This window comes from Spermophilus citellus (assembly GCF_964194105.1).
Source record: "Spermophilus citellus genome assembly, chromosome: X".
Taxonomy (NCBI): Eukaryota; Metazoa; Chordata; class Mammalia; order Rodentia; family Sciuridae; genus Spermophilus; species Spermophilus citellus.
Genome location: NC_138190.1, coordinates 87,641,023 through 87,659,405, shown reverse-complemented (window position 1 = coordinate 87,659,405; position 18,383 = coordinate 87,641,023). Strand labels below are relative to the sequence as shown.

The 18,383-nt window shown below is 39.7% G+C and overlaps 1 protein-coding gene across 4 annotated transcripts in view; it reads right to left on the bottom strand.

Moving 5' to 3' along the window:
* Window positions 1-18,383, bottom strand: part of TRMT2B (tRNA methyltransferase 2 homolog B) — a 48,002-nt gene that overhangs the window by 29,320 nt on the left and 299 nt on the right. For 2 of the 4 annotated variants that reach the window (XR_014020140.1, XM_081278379.1), the window contains exons 2-8: window positions 17,754-17,836; window positions 16,522-16,658; window positions 12,618-12,856; window positions 11,531-11,585; window positions 8,919-9,083; window positions 8,060-8,159; window positions 7,070-7,140 (exon numbers count right to left, since the gene is read on the bottom strand). Coding sequence is in view for 1 of the 4 variants with exons in the window: in XM_081278379.1 (XP_081134505.1) it covers window positions 7,070-7,140; window positions 8,060-8,159; window positions 8,919-9,083; window positions 11,531-11,585; window positions 12,618-12,838 (612 nt within the window). In the remaining 3 variants the exon portion in view is untranslated. The remainder of the gene's footprint in view (window positions 1-7,069; window positions 7,141-8,059; window positions 8,160-8,918; window positions 9,084-11,530; window positions 11,586-12,617; window positions 12,857-16,521; window positions 16,659-17,753; window positions 17,837-18,383) is intronic. The other 2 variants (XR_014020141.1, XR_014020139.1) reach the window with 2 other exon arrangements.

The window sequence follows — 18,383 nt, the reverse complement described above, 5'->3', positions numbered from 1 at the left end:
GACAGACGAAAGAAATTAAAGGCATAAAAGTTGGAAAAGAAGAACTTAAATTATCACTATCTGCAGATGACATGATTCTATACCTAGAAGACCCAAAAGGGTCTACAAAGAAACTACTAGAACTAATAAATGTATTCAGCAAAGTGGCAGGATATAAAATCAACACACATAAATCAAAGGCATTTCTGTATATCAGCGACAAAACTTCTGAAATGGAAATGAGGAAAAACACTCCATTCACAATATCCTCAAAAAAAATAAAGTACTTGGGAATCAACCTAACAAAAGAGGTGAAAGATTTATACAATGAAAACTACAGAACCCTAAAGAGAGAAGTAGAAGAAGATCTTAGAAGATGGAAAAATATACCCTGTTCATGGATAGGCAGAACTAACATCATCAAAATGGCGATATTACCAAAAGTTCTCTATAGGTTTAATGCAATGCCAATCAAAATCCCAACGGCATTTCTTGTAGAAATAGATAAAGCAATCATGAAATTCATATGGAAAAATAAAAGACCCAGAATAGCAAAAGCAATTCTAAGCAGGAAGTGTGAATGAGGCGGTATAGCGATACCAGATTTCAAACTATATTACAGAGCAATAGTGACAAAAATAGCATGGTACTGGTACCAAAACAGGCGGGTGGACCAATGGTATAGAATAGAGGACACAGAGACTAATCCACAAAGTTACAACTATCTTATATTTGATAAAGGGGCTAAAAGCATGCAATGGAGGAAGGATAGCTTCTTCAACAAATGGTGTTGGGAAAACTGGAAATCCATATGCAACAAAATGAAACTGAATCCCTTTTTCTCGCCATGCACAAAAGTTAACTCAAAATGGATCAAGGAGCTTGATATCAAATCAGAGACTCTGCGTCTGATAGAAGAAAAAGTTGGCTCCGATCTACATATTGTGGGGTCGGGCTCCAAATTCCTTAATAGGACACCCATAGCACAAGAGTTAATAACAAGAATCAACAAATGGGACTTAATTAAACTTAAAAGTTTTTTCTCAGCAAGAGAAACAATAAGAGAGGTAAATAGGGAGCCTACATCCTGGGAACAAATTTTTACTCCTCACACTTCAGATAGAGCCCTAATATCCAGAGTATACAAAGAACTCAAAAAATTAGACAATAAGATAACAAATAACCCAATCAACAAATGGGCCAAGGACCTGAACAGACACTTCTCAGAGGAGGACATACAATCAATCAACAAGTACATGAAAAAATGCTCACCATCTCTAGCAGTCAGAGAAATGCAAATCAAAACCACCCTAAGATACCATCTCACTCCAGTAAGATTGGCAGCCACTATGAAGTCAAACAACAAGTGCTAGCAAGGATGTGGAGAAAAGGGTACACTTGTACATTGCTGGTGGGACTGCAAATTGGTGCGGCCAATTTGGAAAGCAGTTTGGAGATTCCTGGGAAAGCTGGGAATGGAACCACCATTTGACCCTGCTATTGCCCTTCTCGGACTATTCCCTGAAGACCTTAAAAGAGCATGCTACAGGGATACTGCCACATCGATGTTCACAGCAGCACAATTCACAATATCTAGACTGTGGAACCAACCCAGATGCCCTTCAATAGATGAATGGATAAAAAAAATGTGGCATCTATACAAAATGGAGTACTATGCAGCAATAAAAAATGACAAAATCATAGAATTTGCAGGGAAATGGATGGCACTAGAGCAGATTATGCTTAGTGAAGCTAGCCAATCCCTAAAAAACAAATGCCAAATGTCTTCTTTGATATAATGAGAGCAACTATGAACAGAGCAGGGAGGAAGAGTAGGAAGAAAAGAGTAACATTAAACAGAGACATGAGATGGGAGGGAAAGGGAAATTGCATGGAAATGAAGGGAGACCCTCATTGCTATACAAAATTACATATAAGAGGTTGTGAGGGGAATGGGAAAATAAACAAGGAGAGAAATGAATTACAGTAGATGGGGTAGAGAGAGAAGATGGGAGGGGAGGGGAGGGGGGATAGTAGGGTATAGGAAAGGTAGCAGAATACAACAATTACTAATAGGGCATTATGTAAAATTGTGGATGTGTAACCGATGTGATTCTGCAATCTGCATTTGGGGTAAAATTGGGGGTTCATAACCGACTTCAATCTAATGTATGAAATATGATATGTCAAGAGCTTTGTAATGTTGTGAACAACCAATAAAAAAAAATAAATAAAAAATAAATAAATAAACCCCAGAACTGAGGGACAAAAGATATTGAGGAGTATAGTTTGGGAGGGGAGACAAAAGTAAGAGTAACAGATTTCTTTATGCCATAACCAGAAATCAACATACTATATGTAAATGTTATAGGTTAGAATTAATGTGTATATAATAGAGTAATGTAATCTTTAGAAGGATGGAACACCAGCAGAAAGAACTAAAAAAAAAAAAAAAAAGTTGCTGATTCTGGGGAAAAAGACTCAACAGTAAGGAGAGGTGGAAATAGAGGACTTCTATCTCCTTGCTAACCTTTTAATACTGTTTTTTTGTTTGTTTGTTTTGTTTTGTTTTGTTTGTACTGGAGATTTAACCCAGGGGCACATTACCAATGAGCTATATCTCCAACCCTTTATTTTTGAGACAGTGTCTTGCTAAGTTGTTTAGGACCTCCCTAAATTGCTGAGGCTGGCCTTAAACTTGCAATCCTATCTCAGCCTCCTAAATCACTGGGATTATATATGTGTGCCATTGCACCCAGTTTTTTTGTTTTGTTTTGTTTTGTTTTGTTTTGTTTAGGGTACTAGGGATTTGATCCAAGGGCCTTTACTACTGAGCCACATCCCCAGCCCTTTTTATTTTTTGAGACAGGGCCTAAGCTGCTGAGGGTCTTGCTGAGTAGCTGAGGCTGGCCTTGAACTTTCAATCCTCCTGCTTTAGCAGCCTGAGTATATGGGATTACAGGCATGGGCCACAGCGTCCAATTTAATGCTATATACTTTTTTTTTAACTCCTGTCTTCAGACTGCACTTCTGTTCTGTCTCATGTTGTCAGGACCTGGAAGATGGGGATTTTTTTGTTGTTGTTGTTGTTGTTTTAATTTTTCTTTTTTTATAGTTGTAGATGGACACAATACCTATATTTATTTTTATGTGGTGCTGAGGATCAAACCCAGGGCCTCACACATGCTAGGCAAGCACACTAGGAGCTCCCCAGGTCAGCATTCCTTAGTGAGTTAGCTTTTCTACCTCCTACCTGGGCCGCCATCCCATTGTGACTACCTGCTACAGCTGGCCCAGAGAGCTTAAAATAGCAGTGCGAGCTGGTCATTGTGCATGTGCGGGGAGCCTACTTATATTTCTTTGATAAAAAAATAAATAATATTAGGGCTGGGGCTCAGCGGTAGCACACTTGCCTGGCATGTGTGAGGCACTGGGTTCTATTCCCAGCACCACGTATAAATAAATAAAATAAAGGTCTATCAACAACTAAAAAAATATTAAAAAGAAAAGAAAATATTATTAAAGATTCTTCTTTGACCTTGATGCTCTGGCTACCAGGTCCCATAAAATTCACATTTTCACTCAAAAGTAGATATTTAAGGCTGGGGATATAGCTCACTGATAGAGACCTTGCCTAATATGTACAAGCTCTGGGTTTGATCTCCAGTACCACAAAAACAGAAATTTAAACCTAAAATAGAGGTGGAGGAGTAGACAAAGATTATTCTTATCTTAAAGGAATGAAATGTCAGCATCAGTAATGGGTATAAATATTTAAAAATCTTAGAACATTAAAAAATATCTTATATGTACATATCCCAGTGCTATATACATAAGATACTTTACAATCAGCATATGGCCAGCATTTGATTCCTTAATGGATTGAATTTTAGGTCCAGAAGAAATTCTGTAGGGAGGAAGAATTCATCTAGATAGATGTAGAGGTTAGAAATTTGCCCCAAAGAAGCTGTAAGAGCTAGAATCAAGTAAATATTTGATGAGCATCCACCATCTGTATAAATATGTTATGTGCTAGAATACAAAGTTGGATACAATAGAGCTGCTACCTCCAAAGTGTATTGTAGGAAGCACTCACAAATGAAGAAATATAGTATACTGAGTACTACAACAGGAGATCCACAGTGGAGATTCAGAGTACAAGAGAAGGAGACCCTTAATCAGTCTGAGGAGTCAGATATGGTTTTCTACAGGCTCCAATGCCTGAAATTAATCTTACAGAATAAATAGAACCAGCTAGATATGGTGGTATATGCCTATCATTCCAGCTATTAGGGAGAATGAAGCACAAGGATGGCAACTTGGAGGCCAGCCTGGGCAACTTAGCTAGCTAGCTCCTGTCTCAAATAATAAAAAGGACTAAGTATATATAGCTCAGTGGTAGAGTATTTATCTAACATATACAAGGTCCTATGTTTGATCCCCAGTACCAAAAATAAATAAATAATAAGTAGGAGCCAGGCAAAGTAAAATGAAGGCATTCTCAACAGGACACTTAGGCAGGAATGTTACAGCATAGCAGAAGAACACCAGTTCAGAATAAATGGATGGAGGAAAGCATGAGAGGATGTGGCAAAACATGAGGCTAGAAACTTAATGATGATCTTTAAGTAAAACTAATTTATATTTTATTCCATAAGTTATTGGGCAACTACTGCAGAATTTTTAAGAAAAACAGCATGGCGTTTCATGCCTTTCAAGAATAGTTCTGGCTACTGTAGGGATTATACACTGAGAAGGGGCTAAAATCAGTGAGGCTAGTTTCTAGGTTCGTGCAGTAGTCCAGGTGAGAGAAAGAAGATGGTAATCTGGTATAAAGTGAAATAATGGTGAAGTGAGTAAAATTAAAACATTTCTAGAAAATAAACTAACAAAGACATGGAAATTGATTAGATATAGCTCAAGAGGAAGATCTATCTAAGATAGAGTCTTTGATGACATGTTTCTAGCACACGGTTGTACCACTAAGGTGAGAAACACAACATTTGGTAAGGTAAATTTAGTTCATGGCAGTGGCCCCCAACAGTGGGCACTGCATTCCCCAGGGGACATCTAGTAGTATTTGGAGACATTTTTTGATTGTCACCCAACTAGTGGGTAGAAACCAGGGATACTGCTAAACATCCTACAATAGACATAACAGCCCCCCACATAACAAAAAATAACCCAATTAAAAATGTTAACAGTACAGAGGTTGAGAAACCCTGATCTAGTGCAAAATTTATTTCAGTTCTGCAAGACAGTCAAGCAAGTACGTTCGGTAGCCTTTTGGAAATGCACATTCCAAAGCTCAAGAGGGCGCTAGAAGGCAAATACAAGTTTTTAGGAGTTGTCAATTTATAAGTCGTCATTTCCATCATCAGTTAGGGTTGGGTATAATCTCCCATGAATATAACCAGAAAGAAAAGAACCAAAGATAGAGTCCTGGGAGATACCAACATTTATAGTGAAAAAGGGGATGAGAAAAATATCCCTTGAGGAAGACTAGGAAGTGATGAAATAAGAAAATCAGAAAATGGTATCACAGAAACAAAGAGAAAGCACTGTTTCAGGAGGAAAATAAGAATATGAGGTGGTGTTAAGGAAGAGAAAATTCTGAGTAAGCTAAAGACAAAGTTTCTATTGGATTTGGCAAAATGGAGGTCACCGATGACTTTGGCAAGATCAATTTCTATTGGGGGCAGAAGTAAGAAACATCAAACTTTCTTGAAGATGGGTGATATTTAATACTCTCATGAACTGAAATAGGTTGAAGGAAAGGTTTATTTATTTATTTATTTATTTTTTAAAGTGGGGGTTGCATATTAATAAAGGAGCAAGAATCCTGGGAGGTGGGAGACGAGTCCAAAGAGGGGAAGGATAAGTTTTGGCCAGGGGGAGTACTAATCACCTCTTTCACTGTGACAGGAGAGGAGGAGAGGTAAGATTTCAGTGAAATTTGTAGATAGGAGAAGCAACTAAGGAAGTTCTCATCTAATAGTTTTAGTTTTCCAGTTAAGAACCAAGCATGGTCATCTGCCAAAAGAAAGGGCAAAGATGATGTGGTAAGAAATTCAAGGAAAAAGTTTAGAATCACTGATAAAGAAGGGAGAAGCAGCTGATGAGGGCTATGGAGGAAAATTTCTGAAGCATGATCCTATATACTAACATGTAGGATCCTAGAGCTGGGTCCCAGCAGGTCAAGTCTGGAGGTCTGGAGATCAAGATGTGTTTTTTTATCAGAAGGCAACACCTAACTCTCAGAAATAAAAATTATTAGAAGAATGGGTGCTGGTCAGAATTAATAGGGCATAAGACAGTCAATTGGGAATGTTGTTCAGCCCCTACTAATAAGGCTTTGGCCTTTAAAGTTCCATGAGAACAAGCACTATGTCTATTAACATGCTGAGTCACCACTGTAGCCCCAGCATCTACCATAGTTCCTGACCCACAGTAGGCACTCAATAAATAGTGGGTCCATGACACAGGATATAAAAATATCCCAGAGGTCAACGTCATAACATAGATACCTATCACCACTCCTATGTCTCTCATGATGTTTGTCAAAGAAAAATTCCCCCACACACAGTATCAGGAATTGAACTCAGGGCCTTGCATATGCCCTACCACTAAATCCCCAGTCTTTATTTTGAGACAGGGCCTCACAAAGTTGCTGAGGCTGGCCTTGAACCTGTGTTCCTCCTGCCTCAGCCTCCTGAGTAGCTTGGATTACAGGCCTGTACCAACTTAATTCTCTATTTTGTTCTGCTAAAAATGCTAGCCTTCCAAGTATTTCAGACACCTGACACTTGCTCTAGTGACCTCATCAGTACCTCTTTCTTAATACTTTCCAGCTATTAAAGTCCTTGTATGCCTGACATTTCCAATAATAAATGCAGTTCTGTCTCCTCTCTACCCTCACTAAAATGAAACACTGACAATGTTCTCTCCAATTTAAAAGGTCTGCTTTTAGTACAGAGCCCCTCCTCCCCTCCAGCACTAGCGGCAGCTATAATATTAAAATGTCAGGGACACTGCTATTATAGACTGCAATGCCCCAGGTCATCTTCAACCAGCCCTTGTTACTTTTTACCTGAGCCACTTGATTGTGTTTCTGAGGGATGTTTTTCAGATGGTTAGGCTGTACACAGACGATGTTCCCATCTATGGAAAAAAAAGAATTTAAAGTTTTCTTCCTAAAAGATGATTTAAAATAAAGTGTCTGGCAACACAAATTCCCTCCTTCAAAGAGGCACATGTAGACATCAAAAAGCAGAGTGATTAATTTAAGCATGTAGCCATTTTTCAGAGAAAACCTAATTGTTTCCTGGTTTAGCCATTAAGCAGCTAATTCTTAATAGAGCTAGTCCTCAATATTTTCTCCTGTACCTCAAATGCACCATATGACAACATCTGTTTTCTGTTCAGATTTTAAGAGGGAAACAAAATGTAATGGGTTTTGTTTTTCTATTACTGAATAGAACACTGATGTCATATATACACATTTAATTCAACACATGGGGTGGGGAGGAGCCAAATGCTTGCCCTAATGAACTGTATTTTAAGGCATACAGGTATTAAACAGTGTAAAAGTGATGATGTTTCAAGTGGGTTTATTGAAAATGGGCAAACAAAGCTCAAGAATGGAATCTGGGAATGGATACTAGAATTAAGCATAATGCTACCATGATTTCCCTCACCAGTACTCACTTCTCCCTTCCAATTCTTTTAAGGCAGATTTACTACAGAAAGCTTTAGTTTTCAGAGCTTTAAGGGTGTAAAACAGGAAAAGAGACTCTAATGAGGACTCTTGCTCCCAGTACGGAAAATAGCATAAACAATAACAAGAACAACAATGAGACAGCAGCAGCAATAATAGTAAGATTTGCTGAGTGTTTACTAGGTGTCGGGTAAACTGCTTTTAGAAGAAAGGGCAAGGCTTATGATTTCTATCACTATGCTACAATGACTACCCATCAGAAAGTATCCCAAATCAACCATGTGATCAACCTTCTTTAATTCACTGTATTTCCTACTCCTACTGACACTGTTCTCCATGTCCTTCCTTAAACCTTCAACTGACCTCTCCAGGTTCCCACGTAGTACCCCACAGTCTTTGGATTCCCATCTGGGCCTCGGTTCACAGAGAAGGTGGATTTATTTCGGTAACCATTTATGATAGGCTGGAGTGGGCAGAAGGACATGGGGACAAGAGGTCAAACAAATCCAAGGAGTAAAATAAAGGGAATGCAGAAATGTTCTCTCAATGAAAACAAATGATGCTCGCTTGGAAGGTATGGCATACGTGGAAGACTGTGGCCAAGATGATTCAGACACTCAATTATAGGAGTTCCAATCTTGCCTTAAAGCAGAAGGCAACAAACTTGTTCTGTCAAGGGCCAGAGTAAATATTTGAGACTTTGCAGGCTGTATGGTTCATGTTACAACTTCTGAACTCTGACTTGGTAGCATAAAAGCAGCCACAGGAAATACATCAAAAGGTGAGTTTGGCTGTGTTCCTATAAATCTTTATTTACAAAATCAGGCACAGAACAGATTTGGCCTGGGGGCCATAATTTGCCAACTCCTGCCATTCATGAAATTATGCCTCTCTGAGGTCTCATTGAGGAGTTTTCTAAAGCCTGGAATCTCTCTAAGGAGATAATAGTGTAGTGGATGATAAGGGAGGGGGGGGCCTCTATATCAGAAAGACCTTAGTGAGAATCTCAGATCTGGCATTTTCTACATATAGTATCCTTGGAAAATTCATTTCTCTTCAGCCTTAATGTTTTCTTCTATAAAACGATAGTACCTACCCCTCAGCATTATTGCAAACGGTAAAATGAGACAATGATGCATAATGATCAACTAGAATAGGGCCTGGTCCCCAGAAAGTGCTCAGTACATATTAGCTGAAATCATTGGCCATTAACAAGACTTACTAGGTAAGGAATAGTGGGGTGGAAGCTTACAGAGGGTATAACAGGATGGAGAAGACAACAGAGCCCCTCAGATTTGGGTGCAGTGATTGTGCCATTGATTCTATTGAGCATTTGTAGGGAAGACTCTAGCCTTTGTAAAATCTTCTTCTGAGCTTCAAATTTCACCTGTAAAAGAATATAAGCAATGAAACAAAGCTTTTTGTAGTTTCCCCTCAAAAAATGAAAAACAAGGGCTGGGGTTGTGGCTCAGTGGTAGAGCACTTGCCTGACACGAATCAGGCACTGGGTTCAATTCTCAGCATCACATATAAACAAAAAAGTCCATCAGCAACCAAATCTCATATATATATATATATATATATATATATACACATATACACACATATATATATATAATGAAAAACAGGAAAAGAAGGATACCCCACATATTTGTGGGTTGTAGTCTCTGCAAATATAGAACCCAAAAATATGAACAGCAAGAGACCTAATAAGGTATTGGAAAAAGGTCAAGAGTGAGCTCTGGGAAAAATAAAAGAGTGAGCTCTGTGTAAACTCACCCTTCTATTTGACCTTTCAGATTGAACACTCAAGGTATATGTCACTGCTGTCCAGTAGAACTTTCTATAATGAAAATGGTCTGTTTGTACTATGTTCCACATATATAGTAGCCACTAGTCACATGCAGCAATTGAGAATTTGAAATGTGGCTGGTGGTTGGATGCAGTGGCACACGCCTATAATCCCAGCAGTTTGGGAAGCTGAGCCAGGAGGATCATGAGTTCAAAGCCAACCTCAGCAACTTAACAAGGCTCCAAGCAACTCAGTGAGACCCTATCTCTAAATAAAATATAAAAAAGGGCTGGGAGGGAAAGAGGTTGTGGCTCAGTGGTAGAGCACTCACCTAGCATGAGTGAGGCCCTGGGTTCGATCCTCAGCACCACATAAACACAAATAAGTGTAGTGTATCCATCTACAACCAAAAAATATTAATAAAAAAAAAAGGCTGGGAGCTGGGCGCAGTGGCGCATGCCTGTAATCCCAGTGGCTTGGGAGACTAAATTAGGAGGATCAAGTTCAAAGCCAGCCTCAGCAATGGCAAGGCACTTAGCAACTCAGCGAGACCCTGTCTCTAATAAAATACAAAAATAGGGATGGGGGATGTGGCTCAGTGGTTGAGTACCCCCGAGTTCAATCCCCAGTACCAAAAAAAAAGGGGGGGCTGGGGATGTGGCTCAGTGGTTAAGCACCCATGGGTTTAATCCCTGACAGAAAAGAAAAACAAAATGTGGCTGGTGGAGCTAAAGTGAATTTCTAGTCTTATTCTGATTAACTTAGAGAGTCAGTTCTGCTATAATGTGACACTGTTTCTATACCATGCTGTGCTATGTCAAAAAAAAAAATTACAAGGCTCATAGTAGAAATAAGGTTAGGCACACAACCTTCCAAAACTTTATCAGAAAAACACTCCTAGAAAAGGAACCCAAAAAAAGTGGCATTATTTAACGTACATCAAATGATTAAGAAACACAATACTCTGATAAGACTAGACTTTAGGAGCTGGGGTTGTGGCTCAGTGGTAGGGCACCTGCCTCACATGTGTTAGGCACTGGGTTCGATCCTCAGCACCACATAAAAATAAATAAATAAAATGAAGGTATTGTGTCCATCTACAACTTAAAAAATATAAAATAATATTTAGACTATACTTTATCCAGGCTGGGGCTATAGCTCAGTGGCAGAGACCTTGTCTAGCACATGTGAGGCACTGGGTTCAGTCCTCAGAACCACACACACAAAAAATAATAATAAACAAAATAAAGGCATGCTGTCTAAAGAAAATTTTTTAAAAAAATACTTTACTGGGCTGGGGTTATAGCTCAGTTGGTAGAGTGCTTGCCTTGCATGCACAAGGCCCTGGGTTCAATCCCCAGCACCACAAAAGAAAAAAAAAATACACTTTACCCAAAGACCTGAGGTTTGCTTGTAAAAGTGGGCTACAGCTCAGAGTAGCCCAGTGAAGTGGTAAAAGTGAGTCAAATGGAACATTCTAACAGAGGCAAAAGGGTGTGGCTCATAACACACAGGCAACTAAGGTAGCCAATAGATATATACATGCACACCTGAAATATTTTATGTGTTCTTACATATCCTGGTTCACCTGGGTGCAGATTTCTTTCACCAAGCATTTCTCACAGACACAATTATTCCTAAGCAAACATGAAATTTGCATTATGCTCAAACTGCTCCCTAATATGTCAATCTACTGAGACAAATTTCTGTTTTCAAAACAAACATTATGGCAGAATTGACTGTATTTAAACAACCACATGTGGCTAATGGCTACCCTGTTGAAAAGTGCAGTTATATGAAACAGCAAAAGTACTGCTCCTCACATATACAGAGCTATAAGACAAAAACAAGCAAGTAATAAATCAGCATTTTCATCTGTGGTTTGAGGGTTTAGAACATATAACTGGCCTAAAGTTCAAATTGTGGAATTATTGGGATAGTGTGTTTAAGGACCTGTTGAGACTGTCTAGTCAGGCTTCCCATTAATCTAATACCATTCCGTTGCTGGGGAGAAGGGGTTAAGATTTAAGCTGGGCACCTACCTTGAGTTGTTCTTCATAGCTCAGCCTCCAGAGTGGTGTCACAACATCAGCCAGCCTTGAATAAAATAATCCATGCACTTTGTTAATTTCGAAATATGCACTGAGCACCTACTATGCCTAAGTACTTCCTGCCACCCCTTTCTCTGGTGTTTTACTTATCATTAAGAATAATAAGCTCAGGGCTGGGATTGTGGCTCAGTGGTACAGTGCTTGCCTAGCATGTATGAGGCACTGGGTTCCTCACCACCACATAAATGTAAAATAAAGATATTAAAAAAATAATGATAAGTTCAAAAGGCAGACATACAGAAATTGGGAAACAGAGGCACAAAAACCCCTCTGGAGATGTAGCTGAGTGGTAGATCACTTACCTAGAACATAAACTAGGTTCAATCCTCAGTACTGCATAAAATATAAATAAATTACAACATGCAACCCAGGGCTGGGGATATAGCTCAGTCAGTAGAATATTTGCCTTGCATGCACAAGGCCCTGGGTTCAATCCCCAGCACCAAAAAAAAAAAAAAAAAAAAAAAAAAAGAAAGCAACTCTCATGCCTCAAGGGAGATGGAGTCTGGGAGAAAAGCCCATTTTGGTGCTGCCTACTTAACAAAGAACAGATGGGCAAACCTAATATAAGAAAAATCCAGATTTATCAGGTGGTAATTAATCATATTACAAAAAGCTTCACTATTGGATTCCTTTAAATAGCTTACCTCCCTGATGCTTTTAAAATATAATTTAATTTACGAAATACATTTATTGCATAAAATTAGGTATATTTATGTTCGCATGGCTGCAATGGGACTATTCATTTCTAATCCATCTAATACCATTCTGGGTCCCTGGTTTTCAGCATAACCACCATGGACCCTTTTTAGACACAAGGTCCAAGTTCAATATCTTCTTTTTGACAACTCTCAAAGACAAAAACATTTTCTGTGATCTCAAAACATTTCAGGCAATTTCCTTCAGATGTTCTCATGAATCATTGCGATGCCACATTAGTTATATTAGGAATACAGAATTTCAGTAAAGACCCACAGATTCAGACTTGCTAGAAAAAGTATATTGAACTGGGTCTTACCTTTCCTGCCAGGAACCATCAAGTGGTCCAAGATAAGTTGGTTTCTCACAACTTTTTTGATCTCTTGGACACTTCTTGGATATCCCATGGCTGAAATTTCCTTTACATGCTGTGCCCCAAAAGGGCTGTGACCAATCTGATGGTTTTCTGGCACACCAGGGAAGCAGTCCTGGTTTGGAGAAGAGACCCACTCTGGAGAGGAAGCATCTCAGACTGTACATTAGGACTCCTCTTAATGCCTGCCAACCAAAGACACACACTGCAATTCATCTGCACAAAAGGCAGAAATATAGAAATTGGGAAACAGAGGCACAAAAACCCATCTGGGGATGTAGCTGAGTAGTAGATCACTTACCTAGCAATATACAAGGCCCTAGGTTTAATCCTCAGTACTGCAAAAAATATAAATAAATTACAACATGCAAATCCTCCTCCATTCTTATGGAACTCTCTAGCACCCAGCAGTCAGTGTTGGCACAGAGTAAACATTCAGTAAAGTAAGCCTCTTGAACACAACTGATTTAGCACATAAAAGGTAAGGTCTTAAGCCCAAATAAAGAGATGAGGAAAATATAGTCTTTGTTACGCAGGGAAGAGTTCAACTCTCGATACATTTCTATAGTCTCTCCTTTTCTCTATTCTGCCCTCTCAACCAACAGCCAATCAACTAACTAGTAGTATTAAGTACTTACTATGTGCAAGGTAACCTGTTAAGATACTTGAGGAGTTAGAAAGGTTACACTCTAATTGAGGAGATCAAATGCCAACACAGGAGCTGGGTGCAGTGGCACATACCTGTAATCCCAGCAGCTCAGGTGAGGCAGGATGATCTTGAGTTCAAAGCCAGCCTTAGCAAGGCTCTAAGCAACTTAGTGAGACCTTGTCTCAAAAATATTTTTAAAAAGGCTGTGGATGTGGCTCAGTGGTTAAGCGCCCCTGGGTTCAATCCCTTGTAGAAAAAAATAATAATAATAATGCCAACACAGGAAAGGCATTAGAAAATAACACAAAATGCTTGGTTCCTGGTGAGTTCTCAGGAAAAGCTACACAGAGCAGGAAGGAAGGCAATGCATGTCTTAAAGGATGGTGGGGAAGTAAACTATATGTTTGAAGGACAGTAGGTAAACTTGTCTGGCTGAAATGGTAATTCATTTCAAGGAACAGAAGCAATGAGGCTGAAAAGTCAAGTCAAAGTGAGATTTGAAAGAACTTCAATGCCTGCATAAAATACAGACTTTATTGTGAAGGCAACAGTGAGTTGATAGAGGCTTTCTGTAGAGAAATAAGATGAAATAAGGAGGCCAATAAAAACCAAGTTTATGTTGAGTTTGAAGTGATAGGAAAATATCCAAATGGAAATAGCAAGTAAGTAGAGAAGGAATACAAGCCAAGAGAGAAGTCAGAACCAGGGATTAGATCAAATGTTTATAAGTACGAGCTGTAAGATAAAATGAAAGTTTTGAGTAAAGAACAAAAGGCCAATGACAAAACCTGGGGGAAAGATAATATTTAGAGAGCAAAAAGAGACGCTGGTGACTCAGAAGGAGAACCAGGAGCGTGTGGAGCCATGGAGGATACAGAGGCGCCTTTGATGTAGGATTGACACATCCTATTAAATCTAAGGGGTGGGGGAAAAAAGTAAAAAAGAAGAGAAAGAGCAATGGGAAATGGTGGGCAATAGGAACATATCAAGGCTTTCAGATATCTGGAGTACAGACCTGGCCTGGGCTATCTGACTCCAATATTTACTAGATAGGTGGCATGGTAAGCATTCCCTCTGACCTTCCCTTTTTTCACCTATAAAACAGAGATAATAACAATACCTATCTCATATGGTGGTTGTTAAAGAAAGATAATAAAAGTACTCCTGGAGGTGTAACTCAGCGGTACAGTGCTTGCCCAGCATGAATGAGGCCCTGGGTTCCATCCTTAGCACTTCAAAAATAAAGTAAAAAATAAAGCAGAAGATGAAATAGAGATGACATCTATAAAGCTCTGAGCATGGTGTCCAGTACCTGGGCAAAAGCTCTTCAGTAAGTATTAATATCTGTCACAATGTTTTTAAAGACAGCAAGGAATTGAGTGGGAGAGACAATATTGAAGACACAGAGAAGCAGGGGGAAGGAACAGTGGGAGTTAAGATGAGAAGAGTTAAAAAGATGGAAGAGTTAAAACAGATGACAGAGAACACAAGTGGAAGGCTCCTACATAAAGAAGAAGGAATCTCTCTTCCTCCAAAATAGGGCTCTGGGGGCTGGGGATGTGGCTCAAGTGGTACCGCACTTGCCTGGCATGTGTGCAGCCCGGGTTCGATCCTCAGCACCACATACCAACAAAGATGTTGTGTCCGCCGAAAAAACTAAGAAATAAATATTTTTAAAAATTCTTTCTCCACAATTTGAGTCTAATGTATGAAAGATGATATATCATGAGCTATGTAATGCTTTAAATAATCAATAAAAAATTAAAAAAAAAAAAAAAAGAAAATAATAAAAAAAAAATAAAAAAAAAAATTCTTTCTCTCTCTCTCTCTCTTTCTCTCTCTCTCTCTCTCTCTAAAAAAAAAAAAAAAAAAAAATAGGGCTCTGGCCAGGCTTGGTAGCACATACCTACAATCCCAGCAACTAGGGAGGCTAAGGTAGGAAGATCGTGAGTTCAAAGCCAGTCTCAGTAACTTAGAGAGATCCTGTCTCTAAAATAAAATGAGCTTGGGATATTGCACAGTGGTTAAGTGTCCCTAGGTTCAATCATTGGTACAATTAAAAAAAAAAAAAGGCTCTGTCCTTTTGCCTATTTACTTAAGGGTATCTGTCCTTGCTGTGTGAATGAATACCTTCCTTAAGTACTAAGAACACTTGAATGGATTTGACCTGACAACCTACTGATCTGCTAAGAAGTTACCTTTTAGCCATTGCTCTATACCTTAGATGCTGTCCCAACGTTAAGTTAGCTTAAGTCTGTATTACGTGTTTGCAGTGGTAGAGATCAAACTCAAACCCCAACCATTCTATGCTAGTGTTCTACCACAACCCCAGGCCTTTTTATTTTTTGAGATAGGGTCTCACCAAGTTGCTAAGGTTGGTCTTGAACTTGCAATACTCCTGCCTCAACCTCCAGAGCTTCTGGGATTACAGGGATGCACCACTGCACCTCCCCGCCCAATGTATTTTAAAGTCCAATGTATGCAATGGATTTATTTACAAGGATCTCTCCATGAAGATCTCTACTAATGCTAAATAGCTGCCATGATCGATAAATAACTTAAAGAATGTTGACATGGTGCTTTGATATTTTACTCCATACACCATTTTGTATGATTACAAAGTACTAAAGAAAGTAGCTATCTCAACATATGATTACTTTGGGGTTATTTCAAATTTCCAACAGAATATATTTAAGCTGGTCCATAGTTCAGGTGTTAATATTCTCCATTCAACTCCTTGGCAAGAGGCAATAAGATGTCACAGTAAAGAACACAGGCTTCACTGGGTGTGGTGGCATACGCCTGTAATCCCAGCAGCTCGGGAGGCTGAGGCAGGAGGATCATTAGTTCAAAGCTAAACAATTCAGTGAGACCCTGCCTCTAAATTTAAAATAAACAAAATAGGGCTGGGAATGTGGCTCAGTGATTGAATTCAATCCCCGGTACCACCCCCCCCCCAAATAAAAGAACATAGGCTTCAAGGGTTGGGGTTATATCGCTCAGTGGTAGGGTACTTGCTTAGCTCAGGCAAAGCCCTGGGTTTGATTCCCAGCACGGCCAAAAGAAAAACTAAAGAATATAGGCTTTGGAGCCATCTTGTAATCCTAGCCCCACTCACTAGTTGTGTGGCTTTGGGCAAGTTACTTAAGCACTGTGTATCTCAATATCACCATCTATAAAAACAGGAATGGCAACACCTACCTTTCAGAATTGTGGTGAGAATACATGTATATGAAGTGTTCAGCAGGTGTTCAATGTGTGTCACTGCCTTTCCTCAGGCTACGATTTGAAGCATGTCACTTAGATTCTTCATGATTCAGTATCTCCAACCTATAAAACTGGTGAGGCAAGTGTTGTGAGGATATATTGTGGAAATTTAAAAAATAATACACACTTTCCTGACTCTGCATGAGTGTCTGTTGCAGTGTGGTGAGATCATAGCCCACCCAGGACCACCTGTTAATACTATCAAAAGTGTGTGACCTCATGGGCTGGGGTTGTAGCTCAGTGGTAGAGCACTCACCTAGCATGTGTGAGACCCTAGGTTTGATCCTCAGCACCACATAAAAATAAAGTCATAAAATAAAAGGTATTGTGTCCATCTACAACTAAAAAAAAATTTTTTTTTTAAAGTGTGTGACCTTGGGCTGGGTTGTAGCTCAGTGGTAGAATACTTGCCTACACATGGGAGGCACTGGGTTCAATCCTCAGCACCACATAAAAATAAAGGTATTGTGTACATCTACAATTAAAAATAATTTTTTAAAGTATGTGACCTCTGATCATCACTTCTCCAAGATGAGAAAAATGTATTTAATTAACATAGTGAAGAGCAAAAGCCAGAGAGAGGCAGGAAACAAAGGATGAACGGTCTAGTTGGGGTGAGGTCATTGGCCTTGAAGCCCTGACTACAAGAAGGGGCCCTGTCCCTCCAGCTGGCAGGGAAGTAGGAAGGATGAAGAAACTTATAGGACTATTTGGGGGTTGGTTAAAGGACAGATGAAATGAGGAATTTGAAGACAGCTATCCTTATGCTACAACACTAGGACATTTTGGGGATCATGTGGATCCTCTCACTGGTGATTTCCACCATGATTGTGATTCTTTTGCCCTGTACCCCAGCACAGGGTCCTTGTCCATCTAAGTATTTTCCTCCAAATATCAAACATTGTCTAAAATTGTACTCTACCCAGGGTCTCAGTTAGCTGGGGCAGGAGGACTGCAAGTTCAAAGCCAGCCTTAGCAAAGCAACTTAATAAGACCCTGTCTCAAAACTAAAACTGATAAAAAATAAAACGGGCTGGAGATATGGCTCAGTAATAAAGCGACCCTGTGTTCAATCTCTGGTACAAAAAAAAAAAAAAAAAAGATAAGAACCCAGAAGGAAGTTGGCATCGCAGGGAATCCAGTCTCTCTCAAAACTCTGGTTTTACCTGTCAAAGTGGGTTCCATTTGTTTCTTAATGACAGAGTGGGCATTTGTTCACAGAAAGATTACTTTCTTCTTATGGTTTTCCCTGTAAATAAACGTTAGCGTGTTTTCCTTTATAAAAGAAAAATATTACAAATGCTTTATTCCTACCTCAGGAATTGATCAGAAAGGGCCCCAGAGCCTGCAGGGCTTCAATGGCTATTTACCTCCAGGGCTCACAGAGGTTCTACTTAGATTACATGAAAGCTCTGACCTGCGCAGGGCCAAGTATACCCTTGGAGCAAAATGTTCACCACTGCACACGCAGACAGGTCCTTCCTTCCCCCACCAGCCAGCACATCCATTCCCCTCTTTAGGCAAACTCTGGCCGCACGTGTTTGTAAGAAGGCTTAACCAAGCCGACCCCAGGAAAGTCTACGACTTAACGTGGGACGGACTGCACAGCCAGAAAAGGCCCGGAAGTGGGGAAGGGGGGAACAAAGGAGTTGGAGCACAGGCAGACGCTGGGCAGACTGGATGCCACCCTTGTGCAGCCACTTTCGGATCCTGTCCTCAGCCCCTCGGGCCTCTATATCCCGCCCCATGGGCAGTTCGGCGCTGTGAGCAGGTTTTCGCCCAGTAGGCTTAAACTG